Source organism: Eretmochelys imbricata, chromosome 7 (genome assembly GCF_965152235.1).
Source record: "Eretmochelys imbricata isolate rEreImb1 chromosome 7, rEreImb1.hap1, whole genome shotgun sequence".
In the NCBI taxonomy this organism is placed as follows: domain Eukaryota; kingdom Metazoa; phylum Chordata; order Testudines; family Cheloniidae; genus Eretmochelys; species Eretmochelys imbricata.
This window is the reverse complement of record NC_135578.1, coordinates 22,591,529-22,610,668: the sequence shown is the minus strand read 5'-3', so window position 1 is coordinate 22,610,668 and position 19,140 is coordinate 22,591,529. Positions and strand designations below refer to the sequence as shown.

The following is a 19,140-nucleotide window of genomic DNA, read 5'->3' as shown; positions in this document are numbered from 1 at the left end:
TGTGTGTGTGTGTGTGTGTGTGTGTGTGTGTGTGTGAGAGAGAGAGAGAGAGAGAGACCCCACTGCTATGACCATGGCTTTTAAAGTGCTCATGGATTCATAGTTTAATGCCAGAAAGGGCTGTATGAATCATAGAATATCACGGTTGGAAGGGACCACAGGAGGTCATCTAGTCCTTAGATCATCTTGTTTGACTTCCTGTTTAGCACAGGCCATTGACTTTCTCCCTTGTCTCACGCCCAATAACTGGCTGTCTTTCAAACTGTGCACTTCCTCTCCCTGGTCACTCCCTTTGGCGTATCAAGTGAATGACTCTGAAGTCTGTTTACCGGCATTTTGGGACTTCCCAGGGCTGGGAAGTTAGTGCTAGGGTCCCCTATGCAGGATGGGAATAAGGCACTGGTCACTGCAGGGGTCTGTCTGTCTCCAGGACACTCACTGCCTGGCTACACCAAGAGGCTAAAATAAACGTGTAAGCAGTGTCAGGATGAGCTCCACCCTGACATCTGGTGGTGAGGTGTGGCAAGTTGTGGAAAAGAACTTCAGGGGCCGATCTCATTTGCATAGGCACACCCACCCCGCCTAGAATGAGGCCATAGCTGCCCAAATGGTCACTTTGGCTGCTGTGGGTTCCCCAGTGTCTCTGTTATTGGGGCAGGAAGAATAAATTGTTGTTACCCTGATTATGGGAACTGTGCTTGGAACTGTACTTGGCCTTTTGTTATGATGGAGGGACTCACCATCAACTAAGTAGCACTCGCTAGGCAAGGGTCATGGGTTCCAAAACTCTGTGAATGGAGAGAGGTTGGGGACAGGTATTTATACTTGGTGGTATGGGTCCCCTGGTGAGGCCTTATGTGCTAATTGCACTTCCTCCTCTCTCTACTGTGGAATATCAGAGCTAATGTTGATTCCTTTAGGAGTCTAGTTACAGGCTGCTGAGCTGAATTCACTTTGGGCTAATGGTGCACCAGCACTGAGGCTCCCCTACTACAAGCTGAATTCACCAAAGAGCTGAACTGACTAAGAGGTGAAATCACTGAGCGTTGTGTTAAGTAGTGGGGGAGCCTGAAGATATATTGTGGAGCAGTTTGTGGGATGGCTGGAGTGCCTTGTGGACAGGCTGGTGGAGCAGTTCATTGGACGGCGGGAGCTGCTTGTGGGATGTGGAGCGGAGCAGTTCGTGGACCGGCTGGTGGAGCAGCAGAGCGGAGCCGAGCAAAGCAGTTCATGGGGCGGCTGGCGGAGCGAAGGCCTATGGAGCTGTGGGGCGGTCAGCTTCAGATCATGTAAGGTGCCCCTTACCTCTTTCCCCCCCCCCCCATCTCCACCCAGGTTGGGAGGTAAAGCTCTGCAGATAAACTTTCGAACTCTGGGGCTGCCCTGACCAGGGACAGAGACTTTTGGGTCATTGGACTTTTGAGACTCTGGGTGATTTGGGGTTGCTGGACTCAAGAACCAAAGGGAAAGGACATGCCCCAATTTGTTTGGGGTGGTTTTTTTTTGCTCATGGGTTGTGTTATGAATCCTGTTGGTGGTGTTTCCCCAATATAATGCCACATTGTTTCTCTCTGTTATTAAAAGGCTTTTTGCTACACTCAGACTATTTGCTTGCGAGAGGGGAAGTATTGCCTCTTGGAGGCGCCCAGCGAGGGTGGTATATATTTGTCCCAGGTCACTGGGTGGGGGCTCGAGCCGGTTTGCATTGTGTTATTGGAATGAATCCCCTAGATATTGAACCCAGCCCTTGTTGCTGCCAACTGTGATGGGCAGAAGGGTTACAAACGCAAGGAGCAATTGGTGGCTTCAGCATGCTACTAACTGGGGATAAAGCCGTGTCCATCCATATCAATTATTCTAAGATGACTGCATGCCCAAAGCTACTCCTGCCCATCCACAGCAGCTGTTCTCAGCTCCATTGTAGAGTGCTGAACTCTTCAGGGCTGCTCTTGTATATATGAATTTGGCTGCTTGATTCACCTCTGTCAGTTGTTTCCAGGCTTGCTGAAGGTCTGTTCAATGCCTGCTCCTGTCCATCATGCTCAAGACTTTAGTGCAGTGACCAGGAGCTTGTCGTTAGCATAGTCCACCCCACTGACCTTCCCACCAGGGTTGAACCTGGCAAGGTTTGTGTTCACCCTCAGTAACCTTGCTCAGGTGTTCTCAAAAATGTTGCATCTGACCCTATTGTCTATGAGGCTGTCTCTGCAAGATCTCCTACAGAGGAGTTTTGTTGCCTTGTTTCTACAGAGGGAGACACGCCATTATCCTTGTTCTTCCATCTCAGCCAAAAGAAACAGGGTAGAGGGAAGCAATGAACTGAGAGGATAAAAGATCCAGTCCAGCATTTTAGGTGCTAATCAGGCATGGTACGTCAGCACAATGAGGCATTAAACTCCAGCTCCCCTTGCCAGGAGTTAAGGGTCCCAGCTGGGGATTCTGACTGCAGGAGCAGACTGTGAGGTTCAGGAACTGAATCGTTGCCTGCCTCATGTCACTGCATTTCAGGGGAGTTGCAGGTGCTGAGCACCTCCAAGGATCAAGCTGTAAGGAAGGGAAGGCAAGAAGAACAGAGTAAGTGGAGTTTGGGTGTGGAGAGTGAGCTCAGAAGAGAGAGGGGGCTCAGTGGGCAGGAGAATGCTCCAAGCTGAACGGGGAAGCCAGGGTAGCAGGCAGCTCGCTGAGAGTGGGAAGAGGTGTTGGAGGGAGCTGTAGAGTGAGAGCACTGGGACGAGAGTGGGGAGCTAATGGGGGAGTTGGAGCGGAGACATGGGTGGGGAGAGGTGGTGGCTGACGCCTTAGTAAGATGATGGGTTCTAAGTAGTATTCTAGGAAGGAGGCACATCCCCCAGACCAGCAGGTGGAAGCTTCGTGCAACTGAGCTGCTGTTGTCTGCTCCAGAGCCAGGCAGAGTGGGGGGATGTGTGTGTGTGGGGGTGACTCTGCAGCCTTTCTGCAGGGACAAAGAGAAAACATGCTAGAACCCCAACAACACAAACTAGTTTGAAACCCTCCAGCTCCTCCTGGAAGCAGGGAAATGGAGCAGGAGCTCTATTGTCAAAACACTCCCACACAGTTGTTGGTTGTTGTATGTGATTTCACTCCACCTGTCATGTACACTGAGGAGGAAAGGGAAAAGTGACAGTGCTTCCCTCAGTCAGGGAGCCTGCTGCCCACACAACAGCAGTGACTTCTGGGGCCTGGCTGAAAGTGCTATAGTCCTGCCTTGGAGAATCAGGATGCCCTGCCACCCAACATGGAACACAACCTCTGCCGTTTAGAAGTGGCCACTATGGGCCACTGCAATGGGGCCAAATCACCAGAGCCCAGGTCTGCCCCTTCCCTCTCCTGACAACTTAACCTGAAGTCCTCCTTCCGTAAAGTCAGGCCCAGAGTGATGCTTATCTAGCCCACGAGAGCTCCTTTCTCTTAGTCAACTTCTCCCTCTCCTCTGCCTCTGTGGCAGCAGCCCCTCTTAGAAGGGAGGGAATGAGGGGTGCTCGACAGATGTGACGATGGAGATTGCAGCTTCCTTTCTTGGTAATCTGAAATGGCAAACAGCATGATCGGACACATGGCAGCTGACCCAGGGGCTGGTCAGTGTAAGCACCCATTGCCATGGTGTGTAGGCGATGCCCACCGTTTGCAGGCCCAGAGAGCTCAGTAGCTGTCATCTAGTGAAAGTGGTAGGCTAGAAGCTTTGTGCACGCTGGTGTCCCATCATGTTCCTATTGTGCAAATCATTAGACTCCAGCTGGTGAGAGATTTCTATTAGTTTCTTTCAGTTGTACTGTTAGTGCCTGGGCTTAGGGCTGATAATTTGGGTTCTGCAGAATTAGGAGTGAACCCGAACAGCTCTGTAGTCAGGTACACACAGGTGAACTGAAATGCTGCAGTGCTTGTGTTTAGGGGGGTTTTCAGCGCCTCAGGAGCTGGATCAAGCTTTGCTCTCCTCACAGTATGTGCACCCTCCAGGACCTGCAATAGCAAGAAGAGACCAGATTTTGTGCCATCTCAGCAACCCCGGGAAAGCCTGTGAAAAACACACACTTGCAATAGGAAAGGTCTAGCCATGCCCCTCACTGGCCTAAGGCTATAGGAAGTAGATCTGGTGGAAGCTGGAGCTCAGCCACTCATACTAGTCATTCCAGACAAGCGGTCAAATTAACCGTCGGCCCCCACAGGCCATGGCTAGCACAGCATGATGGATCAGCCCGTGAGTGTGTGTGCACTGTGGGCAGTACTGTACTCAACCGGAGTATGACAGACCCATTAGCTAACAGCGCCCTCTGCTAGCTAAGAAGGTGCAGCTTCTCCTTGAGCTTGCTGGGACGAAGGGAGACTTTGCTGTGGAGCAGAGTTCAGATGCTCCCATTGCTGCCCGTTGGAAACAGCTTCACGACTGTGATAGTCGAGTGTCTAACGACAACGTACAGGGCTGTGGAGAGCTCAGAGTAGAGCACATTGGACGGGAATGGTGAGCTACATCTTACTCGGCTGCCTGGGCCATACCTGTCTTGTGAGTCATACGTAGCAGTTTGTATCTTCAAAGCACTGTACAAACAGTGACTCCAGGGAGTCACAGGCCTTTCCCAAGCACCATCCGGCCAAGGGACCAAGCGCTAGTGAATGAAGCATTGGTGCCGTTACCCCAGTTAGCAGATGGAGACATGGAGATGCAGCCAGGGGAAGGGATTGTTTTTCAGCCTACCTCCTGCAGGTGTGTGCTCACTTTGCAATGGTGGGCACAGCAGCTGTATGTGGGCACCGAGAGTTTGCTGGATGCCCAACTGGCCATTTACCAGCACACCGCCCCAGCTCTCTCACATAGGTTCCATGTGTCAGGCCCAAGATTATGCAGATTGGTTGTACAGCCCAGATCTCCCAACTCCCTTCTTCCCTCCCCACATCCTTGTCAGAAAATCATAGAAATGTCGGGCTGGAAAGGACCTCAAGAGGTCATCAAGTCCAGCTCCCTGCGTTGAGGCAAGACCAGGTATATGTAGACCATCGTGACAGGTATCTGTCCAACCTGATCTTAAAAACCTCCAGTGATGGGGATTCTACAACCTCCCCTGGAAGCCTGTTCCAATGTTTAACTATCCCGAGAGTTAGTTTTTCCTAATACCTAACCTAAACTTCCCTTGCTGCAGGTTAAGCTGATTGCTTCTTGCCCTGCCTTTAGTGCACGTGGAGAACAATTGATCGTTGTTATTGTTCTTCCCTTGTTCCTTCCCCTCCGTCCCCATTTTCCTCTCCCCTAATGAAGAGCACTGATGATAAGTGCCATTAAGTTGGCATCCAGTTGCTCCATATAGTGCTCCCACCTCATCTGGTAGCCAGTGACCTACATCTCCAAATATCGAACCCCTTCAGCCATGGGTGTAGGAGGCTCGTGAGCTCTTGGGAACAGTTGCTGCATTTCACCAGTTACCTACTTACCTTGGGGGGGGGGGAGGACATACAAAACTCCCCCCGCTCCTCAGCACTGCTTAGTGGTCCCTGTTGTTATAGGGGACTTGCACTCTCCTCAGACAGTTCTCTTCTCTCTCAACCAATTAGGAGCAACACATGACTTATTTATATGCACACAATTCCAACATACCCAAACCGGAGACCACACACACAACAAACTCACACAAACACACACTGGCACAAAACAGGGTCTGCTTCCTTAATTATCTCCTGGAAGCCAAAACAATTAGAACTCTTTGCCGTCTTCTTCCCCTCCCCCCCCATCCCTTTATTGTTCTTAGGCAAAAAAAGGTTAATTAAACTAAAAAAAAAATCCTTTTTTCCCCCTTCCTAAGCATGAGACTGTTAATTTTCTCTTTATATTTGTATTTAATTAATTCCTGCAAAGACTCCAACTATATGTTTTTAGTATAATTTCTTCCTTTGTCTCTCTCTCTCATTGTTATCCTCACATATTCAGCTCCCCCCGCCCCTTTCCCCCAGATTTGAAATTCTATTACCATTTCAGAAGGCAGGCGTTTGAAGAGAAAATTGAATACCCGTCCAGCCTTGATAAGAAGGGACATTTGGTACTAGCACCAATTTGTGAAGCAGATTTGTTTTTTTTACCGTTGTTCCCCTCCCCCCACCCTCCTACCCCATGCATATTGCTTGTAACCTGTAAGGGGGGGGGGATTAAAAGGCAAGTGCGTGTGGTGGGGGTGGGACTGGCGAGGGAAGGAGAAGACTATATGTCATTTCTTTTAGAATTAGCAGCCCCTCTGTCCTTTCACTGCCTAGTAAATGTGTCATAGCAACAAGGCATCCTACCTCCGCCTGGCGCTCTGTGAAGAATGTGTGGTGACATTCATGACAAGCTTTTGTGGGGTCTTCCCTGCATTTCCCAACCCCCAAGGATGTGTCTCTCTCCTTTCCTTCTCATCCCACCCCTTTATTATTCCTGGAAAGCCTCAAGTGCTGAACGCACACATGCCATCCTGCAGCAAGTAGGTGCCAAAGCGAGTCACGTTCTGATTATGAATGAAGGCTGGTGGGGGCCAGGGGAGAACTTTGCCCCTTTCCCCTCCCTCTCTCTTTGCATAGACACAGCAAGAGGCTGTTTCCTGAAAGCAGTTTCATTTCCCCTTGAGAATTTGCTCTGGCCAGTGGGAGTTCTCCATTTCGTCCTGCCAGCAGTGCCCCCTATGTGAATCGGCCTGCGCTGTTGCTGGGTTAGAACAATTTTAACACTCACCCCACCTGAAGTGGGCTGTAGCTCACGAAAGCTTATGCTCAAATAAATTTGTTAGTCTCTAAGGTGCCACAAATACGCCTGTTCTTTTTGTGGATACAGGCTAACAAGGCTGCTACTCTGAAACCCACCTGTATAGGAGATGGTACAAGGATTTCCTTGCCAAGGCACCAAAGCACATGTATTCACACACAATGCATTCCTATCTGTACTCACCTGGGTACGTATGATACACATTCATGCAAGGCCAGCCGTAAGTGTCCCACTCAGGGTGGGAAATGCTTTTGGCGCCCTGCAAACAGCTGAGTTAAAGAAAAAAAAAACAGGCTTGGTGAAATGGCCAAACAGCCCCCCTTCCACCCCAAAATGGCCAAACACTGGGTGATGGGGTGCCCCCTTCCCCCATCAAGCTGTTGATTCAATGCCCTCAGAAGTTGGCACCCCAGGTGACCACCCTGATCACCTGCCCCTAAGGCCAGACCTGCATTGAAACATGTATGTGGATTTGTACAGGTATGTGGATTTCCAGCATGCCTGTATCTGCACACACATTCACGTATATTCATGAATGCACATATCCATACCCTTTTGCGTACTCACACATTCATACCCACACACATGCACACATTCATAGATGCTAGTCATTATTTTCATCATCATCATCTCCTTCCTCAGCACCCTCATCTGTAGCCGTCACCCTGGCACCTCCCAAGGGCTATATTTCTCCCTCCCCAAAGCACACAGGCAGGGATACAACTGCTGACACCACTATGCCTAATGCATATTCTGTAGGGGTTTCTCCCCTTTCCCTTATTTATAATTCCCTTTTCCCACAGGTTATGAGGCCTTTTACCTCAAGCTTATTAGAATATACATCAGTTAGTTACCATGGCATTCTTGTGGTCAGACATGTGTGGGTGTTCCTAACTTAAAATATCCCAAGCGGGTATAAACTAGAATCCTGTGGTTACCTGTTGGCAATTTAGTCATTACAGCATTCTCTTAGGGTCTGGGGTGACTCCTGGTTACCTGCCCATGCTAAGGATTTTGGGGCTTATGCCTTGTTTAGCTAAGGTATTGTCTCACAGGCCTGAAGCTTGTAGGCTCATTGCTTTACTCCCTTAACTTGTGCCTATGCCTTACCTCGCAAATCCCTGTACCTGCAGGCTACAACCCAAATGCAGCAGTTATGACTCTGATGTCTGCAGAATGACACTCAGTTGGTATATCTGAGTTCAACAGATGGTGTTTTACTGTGATGTCGTTGTGTTGTATCAGAACGTGCTGCTGCAGCATCACCAACCAAGTGATTTTTGGGACCCAGGACTGTCCCTTAGGGCTCATCAGAATAAAAAAAATTGTTAATTAACACGCTATTAATATTATGTTCTCCTTAGTGTGGACAAGGACAGGCATGCTACCAGGCTGCGGCTAATCACAATGGTCCTTATCAAAGTCATGTTTAACATACTATTAGCTAAAACATCTTCCAACACGATTCATTTTCCATTTGAAGACAGGAACATAGAACTGGAAGGGACCTCCTGAGTTGAATCCAGTCCCCTGATGTTGCAGGCAATGTACCCTGAGATGTACTAGATGTGCCTTCAAGCTGTGCTAGCAGGGTACAGGATTCACCACATTGAAAGCAGGATGATCTCAGAAATACCAGAATGGGTGGCAGTCCTAGGCTAAGGCCAGGCTTACAGCACTACATGAAAGCTCTGTGCACACTTCCCTGTCCTTCCCCATCTCTGCCAATGCACTTCAGTGATCCGCAGCACCCCTGCTTTCCAGTCTGACTGATCATCAGGCAGCCCCTTTCCCCCACTAGCTCAGTCCCAGGCCTCTTTGGAGCAGAAACATGATTGTCCTGGCAGGGATCACTAGATGGTGCTGTTACACAGAGTGTTAGAAATTCTTCTTCGCGGGCTAGCATAGTATTAGTCCTGGAGGAAACCACTATATTGTTGTTAGTCTTCTGAAGTGTTTTTTTCCAGGGAGCTGTGGTAATCAGTACAGGACTTTGTTCTCCGCCGTAATCTTTCAAGCTGGAGTTAACTCTTGAGACAGAGTTGCATCCTGGGAACTGGGAATTGAAGTTTGGGCTCAGATTCCTAAAACGAGGGATTGCATGAATGCTATTTGAGCATGCCTGTTCCAGGACTGGAGTATATAGTATAAAATTAACAAGTTGTACTTGACAATATTCTTATGTATTGATATAGTACCATAGGAGATGCCCGGCTCTTTTGCCTCCATCCATCTTTTGTGAGTGGGAAGAAGCTGTGGCATGGTGAATTGTGTGCAGGTTGTGTTGTAAACACAGATCTGCTGGGGATTGTCTACTTGACCTATTTCACTTATGGATGGGGTTTTTTGCCTTCCTCTGCAGCATGCGCCATGGGTCACTTGCAGGTTTAAATTAATGTAAACCGTGGTGTCTCTGTAACTTGCAGTCTTTAAACCATGATTTGAGGATGTCAGTAACTCAGCCAGAGGTTCAGGGTCTATTACAGGAGTGGAGTGGGTGAGGTTCTGTGGCCTGCAATGTGCAGGAGGTCAGACCAAATGATCATGATGGTCCCTTCTGGCCTTAAAGTCTATGACCCATGCAGAATGTGAACCTAGCTCAGGTGTCTAAAATCACAGGCTAATGAACTAACCTAGTGACCTTACGAGTGAGAAGTGTCTGCAGATTCTAACCATTAAAACCATCTTCTGGCTTTGGGGAAAGTGTGGAAGTTGCTGAGACAAAGAGTATGATCCAACTTTGGGGTGGCAATGGGAGGCTTGAAGGAAGAGCACTGCTGTGGAACAAAGCCCTGCCCTTTGGCTCTGTGCTGGGGGGATACAGAGGGTAATAGGCCCATCTGGCTCTTGGAAAATCTGATGAGTTTTCATGCTTGTCTGTTTTTTCAGGGTGGGATTCAGAGACCGAGGGGCCTGGATCAGACCTCATGGTCCACAGCAGCATTTATCTCAATGCCCATCTGACTTCGCCAAGGGCTCTTACCCCTTCCTGTCATGGGTGGGCAGAGCAGAGGCAATGACTGGGTCTCTAACCTTAGGCTCTTATGGTTCTTTTTCTCCCATGTCTGGAGATATGAGATCTGTTCCTAAGAGGTGCTGAGCACTTCCAGGTCCCGTTGTCCTCTTGAACTGGGCAAAAATTGGATGACATTGCTCATGAAAAATTAAAATATTCCAAACCACTTTTTGTTCCGCAGGTTTGAAAAGGAGGCATTTCTGTTCACTCAGAACGTTATCAAAAATCTTCAGTGACCAAAAATATTGGTTTTTAGTCCTCTCAACTTCCCCCCATTTCTTTCGCTTTCACCTCTCCCCCACTATTTTGCCACTGTAAACGGGGGGAGAGGGGAAAAGGGAACACTGAAAAATGTTCCTTTGGGGATTTCAGCTGAACAAAAAACAAAAAATAATTTTTTCACAAAAAGTGTGTTTTCCAAAAAAACGTCTGTTTTGGGGGAGGGGGAAATGAGTTAAAAAAATGTCTGCCAGCCACATTCCTCTCTGACGCTTATACTCCTTGTAGGCCTATGGCCCTCTCGGAGCTGAGCTGAGGTTTGATGCTCTCTGGCTCTGTACTGCAGTGGGCTGCTTGTCTCTGTAGATTTTGGGTGCCCTGTGGCGGCCACGTGGTCAGTGCCACATCACGGGATTAACTGGAGTCTGGCCCTTTCCCCATTTGCTGTGCAGCCCCCATGCCCTCTCCCAAGATGTTCAGTCACACCCTGTTCCCCATAGGCCCATTTCCCAGGGGCCAGGCTCACTGGCTGTAGCTGCCCCTGATTGCTGCCTCCCCAGAGGTTCCTGTTAGGCAAATGAGCAGCTAGGACAGGATAAGCTGTGCCAAGCTGGAGCAGCACAGGAGTTGTTGGCTCAGGCCTGTGGTGTGCCTGGGGTAAAGGCCGTGCACTCTGCACTCACTCGCTCTCCCTCTTTCTTTGCCAGGGCTCTCGTCAGTGTTCGGCAGCTGTTGTCTCAGCCAGTGCAATTGTCAGCCCTAAGGAGAAGCAGGGTTTCTGCTGCGTGAATCCCCCTTGGATTTCTGATCATGCTGCACAGCAGGTAGGGGCTTGGCTGCTGTTTGGCCTCTTCACAGTTACCTGGGGCCCCTGATTGTCAGCAACCTCCACTCTCCCCAAGCTTTGCTAAGCTTTGTCCTCCGTCTTTGGTTTTGGGAGGGGGGAATCCTGCATGGAGGATCCCAGGCTTCCCGGCTCCTCTATGGTGCCTGCCTCACAGCAGCTGAGGAGGGAGCACTAGGCCTCCCTTTGATGCACATCAATAGGGCGAGGTGCCCTAGAGACTCCAGTGACGCTTGCATGGACCATGGCAGCTGCCCTCCTGGCCTTCAGAGAGCATCTTCTGCCAACAGCAAATGTTGTGAGAATCTAGTGCCTGGGGCCCATGTCACCTGACCTTTTGCTGCAGCCCATTCCTCGCCCTACTTCCCTTAACATCTACTTCGTGCCACCTGCCCGGGCCTCCTGCTGCTGCTACAGCAAGGCAAGGAGCCTGAGCTCCAATCTGACCCGGTTTTGCTCCTTTAGGGATGTATCAGAAACCTTAAGATGATTGAAGTCAGGGAGCAGCTCCATCAGAGCCCTGTTCTTACCCCTTCCCTGGAGGATCCACTTAGCCCAAAAACTGGCTAGCCATTGGGATGGGCATGTGTTTCCTATCTTGATAGGTTTTTCTGTGGTACCTAGACCCTTGCAAAGAGCAGTGCGTACAGCCTAACTCCCCTGTGAGGTAGGGAAGGATCATTATTACAGTCGGGCAAAACAATTGGGGGGAAGTGTAATTTCACCCAAAATATTTTTCAAGACAATGAAACTATTCGGGTTGAATTTATCGAAATGTTTGGGCTGAAAAAAATGGGGGAAATTAAAAAAACTGGAAACATTTGATTGCAGCCACTTCAAAATTAAACACTGTGATTTTTCATTTTGAAATGGCATTTTGTTTAGAAATGTAGCTATTAAAAAGTAAGCTGAAAAACACTCCAAAATGATCTGAGTTGGAAACTCCCCAAACTGAGAGATCAGTTATTTACTTGGCTGTAATCGTGATCCACAGTTTACAGCTGGGGAAGTGACTTCTCAACGCCATGCAGTGAGTCAGTGCTTGAAACTGAACCCAGCTCTTCTGCATCTCACTGCAGTTTCTTAACCTCGAGACGATCCTTCTGGTAGCTGCTCCCTTGGACCTGGGCCCCTCCACCCCTGTCAGTCCATATGCAGGGAGGCTGAGCTGCTGATATCACCCGCTTGCCTGCCTCCCCCTTCTCAAAGGGAACTTGGGCCAGCAGAAGACTCTGTGACACAACCTGCGTCTGAGCCCAACTCTGAGCCAGGAGGGAGACAGATGGCACCTTGTACTGCCGCCAACATTTCTAGGAAAGGCTCTTCAAGGAAACTGACAACACCAAAGAGAAGAAGCTGCCCTGCCACGTGGGAGACTTCCCATGCGGGCCGGAGCAAGGAATGCCATGGAGACCAGTCCAGGGCCCAAGGATGGGCACTTTCTCCTACCATGCAGGAGCTCTGAGTTCAGATCCTGAACTGGCAGGGGCTGTGTGATGCAGCATGGCCCACATACAGCCCGCTATGCGATAGCTGGGTTTGGAACCAAAGCCAGGAGGAGATGGGAGTGCTTTGGAACTGGCTCCGGACCCAAGGAGTCGTGTTCCTGTTGCAGAGCGAGCCGAAAAGTTTCCAGTGACACTTTTTTTTTTTTTTTTTTTTGAATAATGGTTTTTTCATCCAAAAAGGAAACTTTGCTGGGGGATTTTAAATTAGGTTGAAATTTTCCACTTTTTAAAGTTAGAACTGAAAATTTTCAGTAAAGACTTTGGGTTTTGGTAAAAGCCTTCAGTTTTTGAAAACCAATCTTTTTTTTAATTTATTTGTGTCTGAAAACTGAAAATTGTTGCGGAAAATGTTTTTCAAAACCAAAAGAAACAGGAAAAACAAATTGGGAAATTAAAAAAACCCATAACAATAAAACCTTCCCCACCCCCCTGTGTAAACATTATTTTCCCACAAAAAGCAATGGGCATATTTTGCCCAGCTCTAAGCTGTTACCCTGTGGGAGACCTGGCTTCAGATCCCAGGCTGGGGGTGATAAAGTGACGGGCCTAGCAGTTAGAGCTTTCCCCAGCCATGCAAGTCATGGTCCAAGTACTAGTCTCAGTCTCCTGGGTATTGATCTGGCAGGGGCTAGGAGTGCTGTACAGAGAACATGCCAGTGCTGCCAGCTCTCGTGGTTTTATCATGAGTCTCCTGATTTAAAGCCCCGTTCCTGGAGACCAGTGAATATGTGTAAAATAGCCCCGCATTTATTATTACTAAATACCCTCATACTTTTTAAGTCAATCTCATGAAGTTTTGGGGCCTGGCACATGATGCCTGAGTGTTTGGGGTTGGTAATACTGTGTACTGAGGCCAGATACCATCATGATGGGCACATTATAGAAATAGCTAAGTAGAGATAGAGACCCACAGGTAAGGGAAGGTGCTGAGTGTTGCTTAACAGCAGCTCCTGTGCCCGCTTCACTGCTGGGAGCGCCCTCTCCTGCGTTCCACTCCCTACAGTCTATGATTAAAGCTGCCCTGCTCTGAGTCTATTTCTGGCCCCGCAGTCAAGAGCTGGGGGACCCTGTGTATGAGCACGGAGTGCTCAGAACCACTGTTTCCCTTTACCTCTGCTTCAGCTTAATTCGTGTCATGCTGTTTATGTCACACCCGTATGCTCCTTTGGGCGTAGGGTTGTCAATTTTGGTTGGATGTATTCCTGGAGGTTTTCATCACATGACATAATCTTTAATTCCTGGAGACTCCCAGACAATTCTGGAGGGCTGGCAGTCCTATTTGGGTGATTTTGTAAGCCCCACAGGAGCTTGCCCCAGGGCCAGAGGCACAGCAGGCCTGTGGCAGATGGGAGTGCTGCCAGGTATTTAGTGGTTTTGGAGGCACCAATGATCAAAGTTGGGCACATTGTGTTGGTAAAGTGGAGACTTAAGGAAGAAAAATGGCTTTCCTAATATAAGTGTTGTAAACCCTGAGCAGGGCTGGCCTGATGTGGAATGGGAGCTGCCACAGGTCATTCTTTGAGTTCAGCAACCATTGTGCACCTCCGTGTGCGTGCGCATGGTAGGGTGAGTATATAGGTTTTGTCTTGCTGTGCAGGCTATTGAGTGTGGGTTTGTTTGCTGATGTATGGTTATGTGTGTTACCACAGTGCGTCTCTGCAGAAGGGTGCATAGCAATGGGTCTCTTGGCAGGACTGTATCTTTGTGGTGTGGGGAGGTTGTGTATCCATGTGCAGGAAGGTAGGGGTGTGTGAGGGTCTCTGTGCACAGGAGGGTGATTGTATAGGTGAGTCTCACTGTGCAGAATGTGGGGGTGGGGTAAAGGGCTGCGTGAGGGGGATGTGTCTGGGAAAAACCTATCCTGTCATTTAACCAGCTGATGGCAGTGGTGCCTCCAGAGATGCTGCTGCTCTCAATATCCCATATCTCACTCCAGCCACCTAGTACCTGGGTCCCCCAGGTTTGGTTTTCTCTCCCCACCTCCCTTACTCTAGTTGTTCTGTGCCCTGTTGCATTCCCCCTCCCCAGATCAGTAGCCTGTGGATAGATCCCTGCCCCTTTCTGACCTTGGAGCTGCCCTGTAATCTTCAGGTCACAGATGTGATGTGGGTCCTTCACCTTTAACTTTGCCATGGCAGATGGCCCCAGGCACCTGGAGCTGCTCTCCATCTGGGCTTCTAGGTGATGGTGGCCAGCAGACACCCAGGCCTGTCTGGGTAAGTCACCCTCCAGGGGCTCTTTGGCCTGTGTCTCTCCCAGCTGGCTCAGCAAAGCACTTGCTAGCTGAAAGGGGTCTGTTTAGCTAGTCTGCAAAGAGCATTGGAATAGCCAGGAGGGTGCGGTTGAAGAGTACAGGGAAGGATTGGAAGGGAAGGAGCTCTGAAACCAGGAAAGGATTGGATCTTCTATCTAGTCTTGTGTATGAGAGGCTTTTAACGTTCACCACTGAATTGTCTGACTGTGCGTGGGCTATCAATAGCCAGTGTTTATGTAGCACCGACACAAAACCGTGTGCTTTCTGCCCTGAGCTCCCTCTGCTGGTGCAGTTGAGCAACTCTGTACCCTTTTAGAAAACTGGCACTGTGGTTGGTTGGGTGGACGGTTTAAGTGAATACCTGCTGGTAAAAGATGTCAGACTGACACCTCTGGAGACAGAAGTACGGTATCGATCTGCGGAGAACATGTAGTATGGGCTTCCCCACATGCTGACCAGCCTGGCCCTGGAGGGTGCGTGCGCGTGTGTGTAACCCACCTACCTCCTGGGTGTGTTGTTCTGTCCCATCTAGTGGCACTGAGACCACTGAGAGAGAGGTTAATGAGTTTGCTCTACAGCCTTAGCTAACAGCCAGTTGGCTTTTAGCTTATGCGGTAGAGGCTCGTCAACTAAGCTCCAGAGGTCCCTGGTTCGATCCTACCTGCCGATGAGCAGGGTCTATTGGTGTTGCACACACACACAGAGGGTTGTTCACTGAACCTCCGGAGTGGTTAGCTCTTGCCCTTACTGCAAAGATTTCCAGAGTGACCTTTGGGGCAAGGGATGTTAGTCATGAGCATGCCAGCCCTCTGGGGACTGCCCCAAGACTCCCCAACTCTTTTCATGCAGGTCACTGAATGAGCACATCAGGCAACGTGAGGGTAACTGCGCACATCCCCTTTGGAGTCCTGACCAGGACTTTGGAACAACCAGAGAAGAGGCTGCCCTGGTTAATCCAGCCTAGATTTGACCTGACCCTAGTGCAGGCTGGGACAGGACTTTGGAAGCTCAGTGAGTGCTGCGTGCATGCCTGTGCCATGCAGATGTGACCAATACACCCTGATCAGAGCAGGGTGTAACGCTGGTGACTGAAATGGTGCTGGGCATGGCTTGTCCCTCGATACACTGGCCATGTCAGAGGTAGGTGTTATTACTATTATTATTATGACTTGTAACTAACCTGTGCACGGGTTCAGCTGCGCCTTTGCTAACAAGGGGTAGTCACTCTGGTGTAGACAGGGTCCCTCGCTGAGCCTTCATCCAAGGGGCTCCTCACACATAAGTCACAACTCTGAGTCCTCACTGATTTGATGCTGTTGGAACCAGTGAGCCAGAGGAGAGAACCTGGCCTAACTTTGCCAGTCCCTGGAGCCATTCCCTCCTTCTGACATGTGCCTTTCCATTGTAACCTGCCCCTTGTATGGAGCAGTAGGCAGAGGGTTAATTACTAAAGCTGCAAAGCCCTCAGATAATGTTTCTTTCTCTCCACACAAAGTGCTGTATAAATCAAGATGGGTTGGACTGAGCTGAAGTGAAATATTCCTTGTTTCCTTGCCCAAATACACTGTTTCAGTCTGGTTCAAAGGCACTGGCCCATATTGCATATTTGAATTTAAAAGCAGACTTGCACTCAGGCTTTTTTTTAAAGAAAAGTTCCTCCTGCTTCAGTGTTGTGCTGCCTTCCCAAGGAGCTGCTAATTGCAAACTTAACCCTTTGCAGGCTCTGCTCTGTAGAAGAATGCACTGGGGGTTGGTGCATTGGAAGGTGGGGTGGGCACTGGAAAAAGGGTTTTATCACCAGCTCTGGAAGGACAAGGTTGTTGAGTTGTTAGAGCAGGGGGCATGGGATTAAGGAATCCTGGCTTCTGGTTTTGGCTCTGGGAAGAGGGTATCATCTAGGTAGGGCACTGGATTCAGAGCTGGGCCTCTTGGGTTCTAGTCTCAGCCCTGGAGAGGAGTGTAGTCTAGTGGTTAGGGCAGGGAATTGGGAGTCTCTGCCACTGACTTGCTGGATGATGATGAAAGAGTCACTTCCTTTCTCCAGGCCTAAGTTTCCTCATCTGTACAATGGGGATAAAGATATTTACGCAACTTTCATTGATTGGTTTGAGATGTTCCCATAGGAAACACATGACGGCAGTGTTAAGTGTTATTTGATTTGTCTATTTTATAAATGCTTTCTCTGGGTCAGGTCTTTGCAGTTGATGGTCCTGAATCAAACCCTGGAGTGGAACATCCCAAATGCTGGCATATTAGAATCCGCACCCAGATTTTGTGGTGCCTGCCGAGTGGGCAGATGGACCAATTTAACCCAAAAAGAAAAGGAGTACTAGTGGCACCTTAGAGACTAACCAATTTATTAGTCTCAAAGGTGCCACAAATACTCCTTTTCTTTTTGCGAATACAGACTAACACGGCTGCTACTCTGAAACCAATTTAACCCAGTTCTGCCCTCCCCTGTAGCAGTCTCCTCCCACCGGACTGTGTGTGCTCCAACCAACTTGGGCTGGAGCTGCTCCAGAGCCCAGTCTGATGGCCCAAGCTCCATAGTGGGTCCCAGCATGCACTGGTGAACGGGAGGCCAGCAGTAGTGATGCACTGGAGCTCAATACAGAGGCTCACTGGTGTGGTGGGGAAGCAGAGCCTAGAGGACAAGAACAGAGAGCCTTAGGAACCTCAGCCCTGATCCTGTGAGTCACTCAGATACTACAGTAATGGGGACCGTATAGTACCTACAGTAGATTAAAAACACCCCTGTGCAGTAGGTCAGTATCAGATCTGTCTTTAATCTTAGTAAGGCTTTTGGCACAGTCCCACTTGACATTATCATAAACAAACTAGGGAAACACAGTCTAGATCGGGGTGGGCAAACTATGCCCTGCAGACATTTTAATCTGGTACTTGAGCTCCTGCCAGGGAGCGGGGTCCGGGGCTTGCCCCACTCTGGGCGTCTCCCGGAAGCAGCGGCATGTCCCCTCTCCAGCTCCTATGCGTAGGGACAGCCAGGGGGCTCCGCACGCTGGCCCCGTCCCAAGCGCTGCCCCCGCAGCTCTCATTGGCCAGGAACCGAGGCCAACGGGAGGTGCAGCGGCGGCACCTGCAGACAGGGCAGCACCCAGAGCTGCCTGGCTGTGCAGGAGCTAGAGGGGGAACATGCTGCTGCTTCTGGGAGCTACTTGAGGTAAGCGCCGCCTGGAGCCTGCACCCCTGACCCCCTCCCATGCCCCAACCCCCTGTCCCAGCCCTGATCCCCCTCCTGCCCTCCGAACCCCTCGGTCCCAGCCCGGAGCACCCTCCTGCACTCTGAATTCCTCATTTCTGGCCCCACCCCGGAGCCCGCACCCCAACCCCTAATTTTGTGAGCATTCATGACTCGCCATACAATTTCCACATCTAGATGTGGCCCTCGGGCCAAAAGGTTTGCCCACCCCTGGTCTAGATTAAATTAGTACAGTAGAACCTCAGAGTTACAAACGTTAGAGTTACGAACTGACCAGTCAACCACCTCAGAAGCATGCAATCAGGCAGAAGCAGAGACCAAAAAAAAAAAAAAAAGCAAATACAGTATTGTACTGTGTTAAATGTAAACTACTACTACTACAAAAAAAGGGAAAGCAGCATTTTTCTTCTGCATAGTAATGTTTCAAAGCTGTATTAAATCAGTGTTCAGTTTTAAACTTTTGAAAGAGTAGCCATAAAGTTTTGTTCTGAGTTGTGAACAACCTCCATTCCCGAGGCATTCATAACTTTCAGGTTCTATTGTATAAGGTGAGCGCACAGTTGGTTGAAAGTCATACTCAGAACAGCTATCAATGGTTTGCTGTCAAACTGGGAGGGCGTGTCTAGTGGAGTCCTGCAGGGTCAGTCCTGAGTCCAGTACTATTCAATATTTTCATTAATCATTTGGATGATGAAGTGGAGAGTATGCTTATAAAATCTGCAGATGACGACAAGCAGGGAGGAGTTGCAAGCACTTTGGAGGACAGGATTAGAATTCAAAATGACCTTGGCAAATTGGAGAATTGGTCTGAATTCAACAAGATGAAATTCAGTAAAGATAAGAGCAGAGTGCGTCACTTAGAAAGGAAGAATCCAATGCACAGCTACAAATTGGGGAATACCTGCCTAGCTGGTAGTATTGCTGAAAAGGATTTGGGGGTTATGGTGGATCCCAAACTGAAAATGAGTCAGCAATGTCATAGAATCATAGAATATCAGGGTTGGAAGGGACCTCAGGAGGTCATCTAGTCCAACCCCCTTGCTCAAAGCAGGACCAATTAAATCATCCCAGCCAGGGCTTTGTCAAGCCTGACCTTAAAAACTTCTAAGGAAGGAGATTCAACCACCTTCCTAGGTAATGCATTCCAGTGTTTCACCACCCTCCTAGTGAAAAAGTTTTTCCTAATATCCCGCCTAAACCTCCCTCACTGCAACTTGAGACCATTACTCCTTGTCCTGTCCTCTTCTACCACTGAGAATAGTCTAGAACCATCCTCTCTGGAACCACCTCTCAGGTAGTTGAAAGCAGCTATCAAATCCCCCCTCATTCTTCTCTTTTGC

At 49.3% G+C, this 19,140-nt stretch overlaps 1 protein-coding gene across 2 annotated transcripts in view; it reads left to right on the top strand.

The window, feature by feature from the left end:
• CHCHD6 (coiled-coil-helix-coiled-coil-helix domain containing 6) overlaps window positions 1-12,649 on the top strand; it is a 210,216-nt gene extending 197,567 nt beyond the window's left edge. The window contains exons 10-11 of one of the 2 annotated variants that reach the window (XM_077822430.1): window positions 10,682-10,798; window positions 11,813-12,649. In XM_077822430.1, the coding sequence (XP_077678556.1) occupies window positions 10,682-10,763 (82 nt within the window). In that variant the 3' untranslated portion in view covers window positions 10,764-10,798; window positions 11,813-12,649. The remainder of the gene's footprint in view (window positions 1-10,681; window positions 10,799-11,812) is intronic. The other variant, XM_077822429.1, reaches the window with a different exon arrangement.
• Window positions 12,650-19,140: the final 6,491 nt, after the last annotated feature.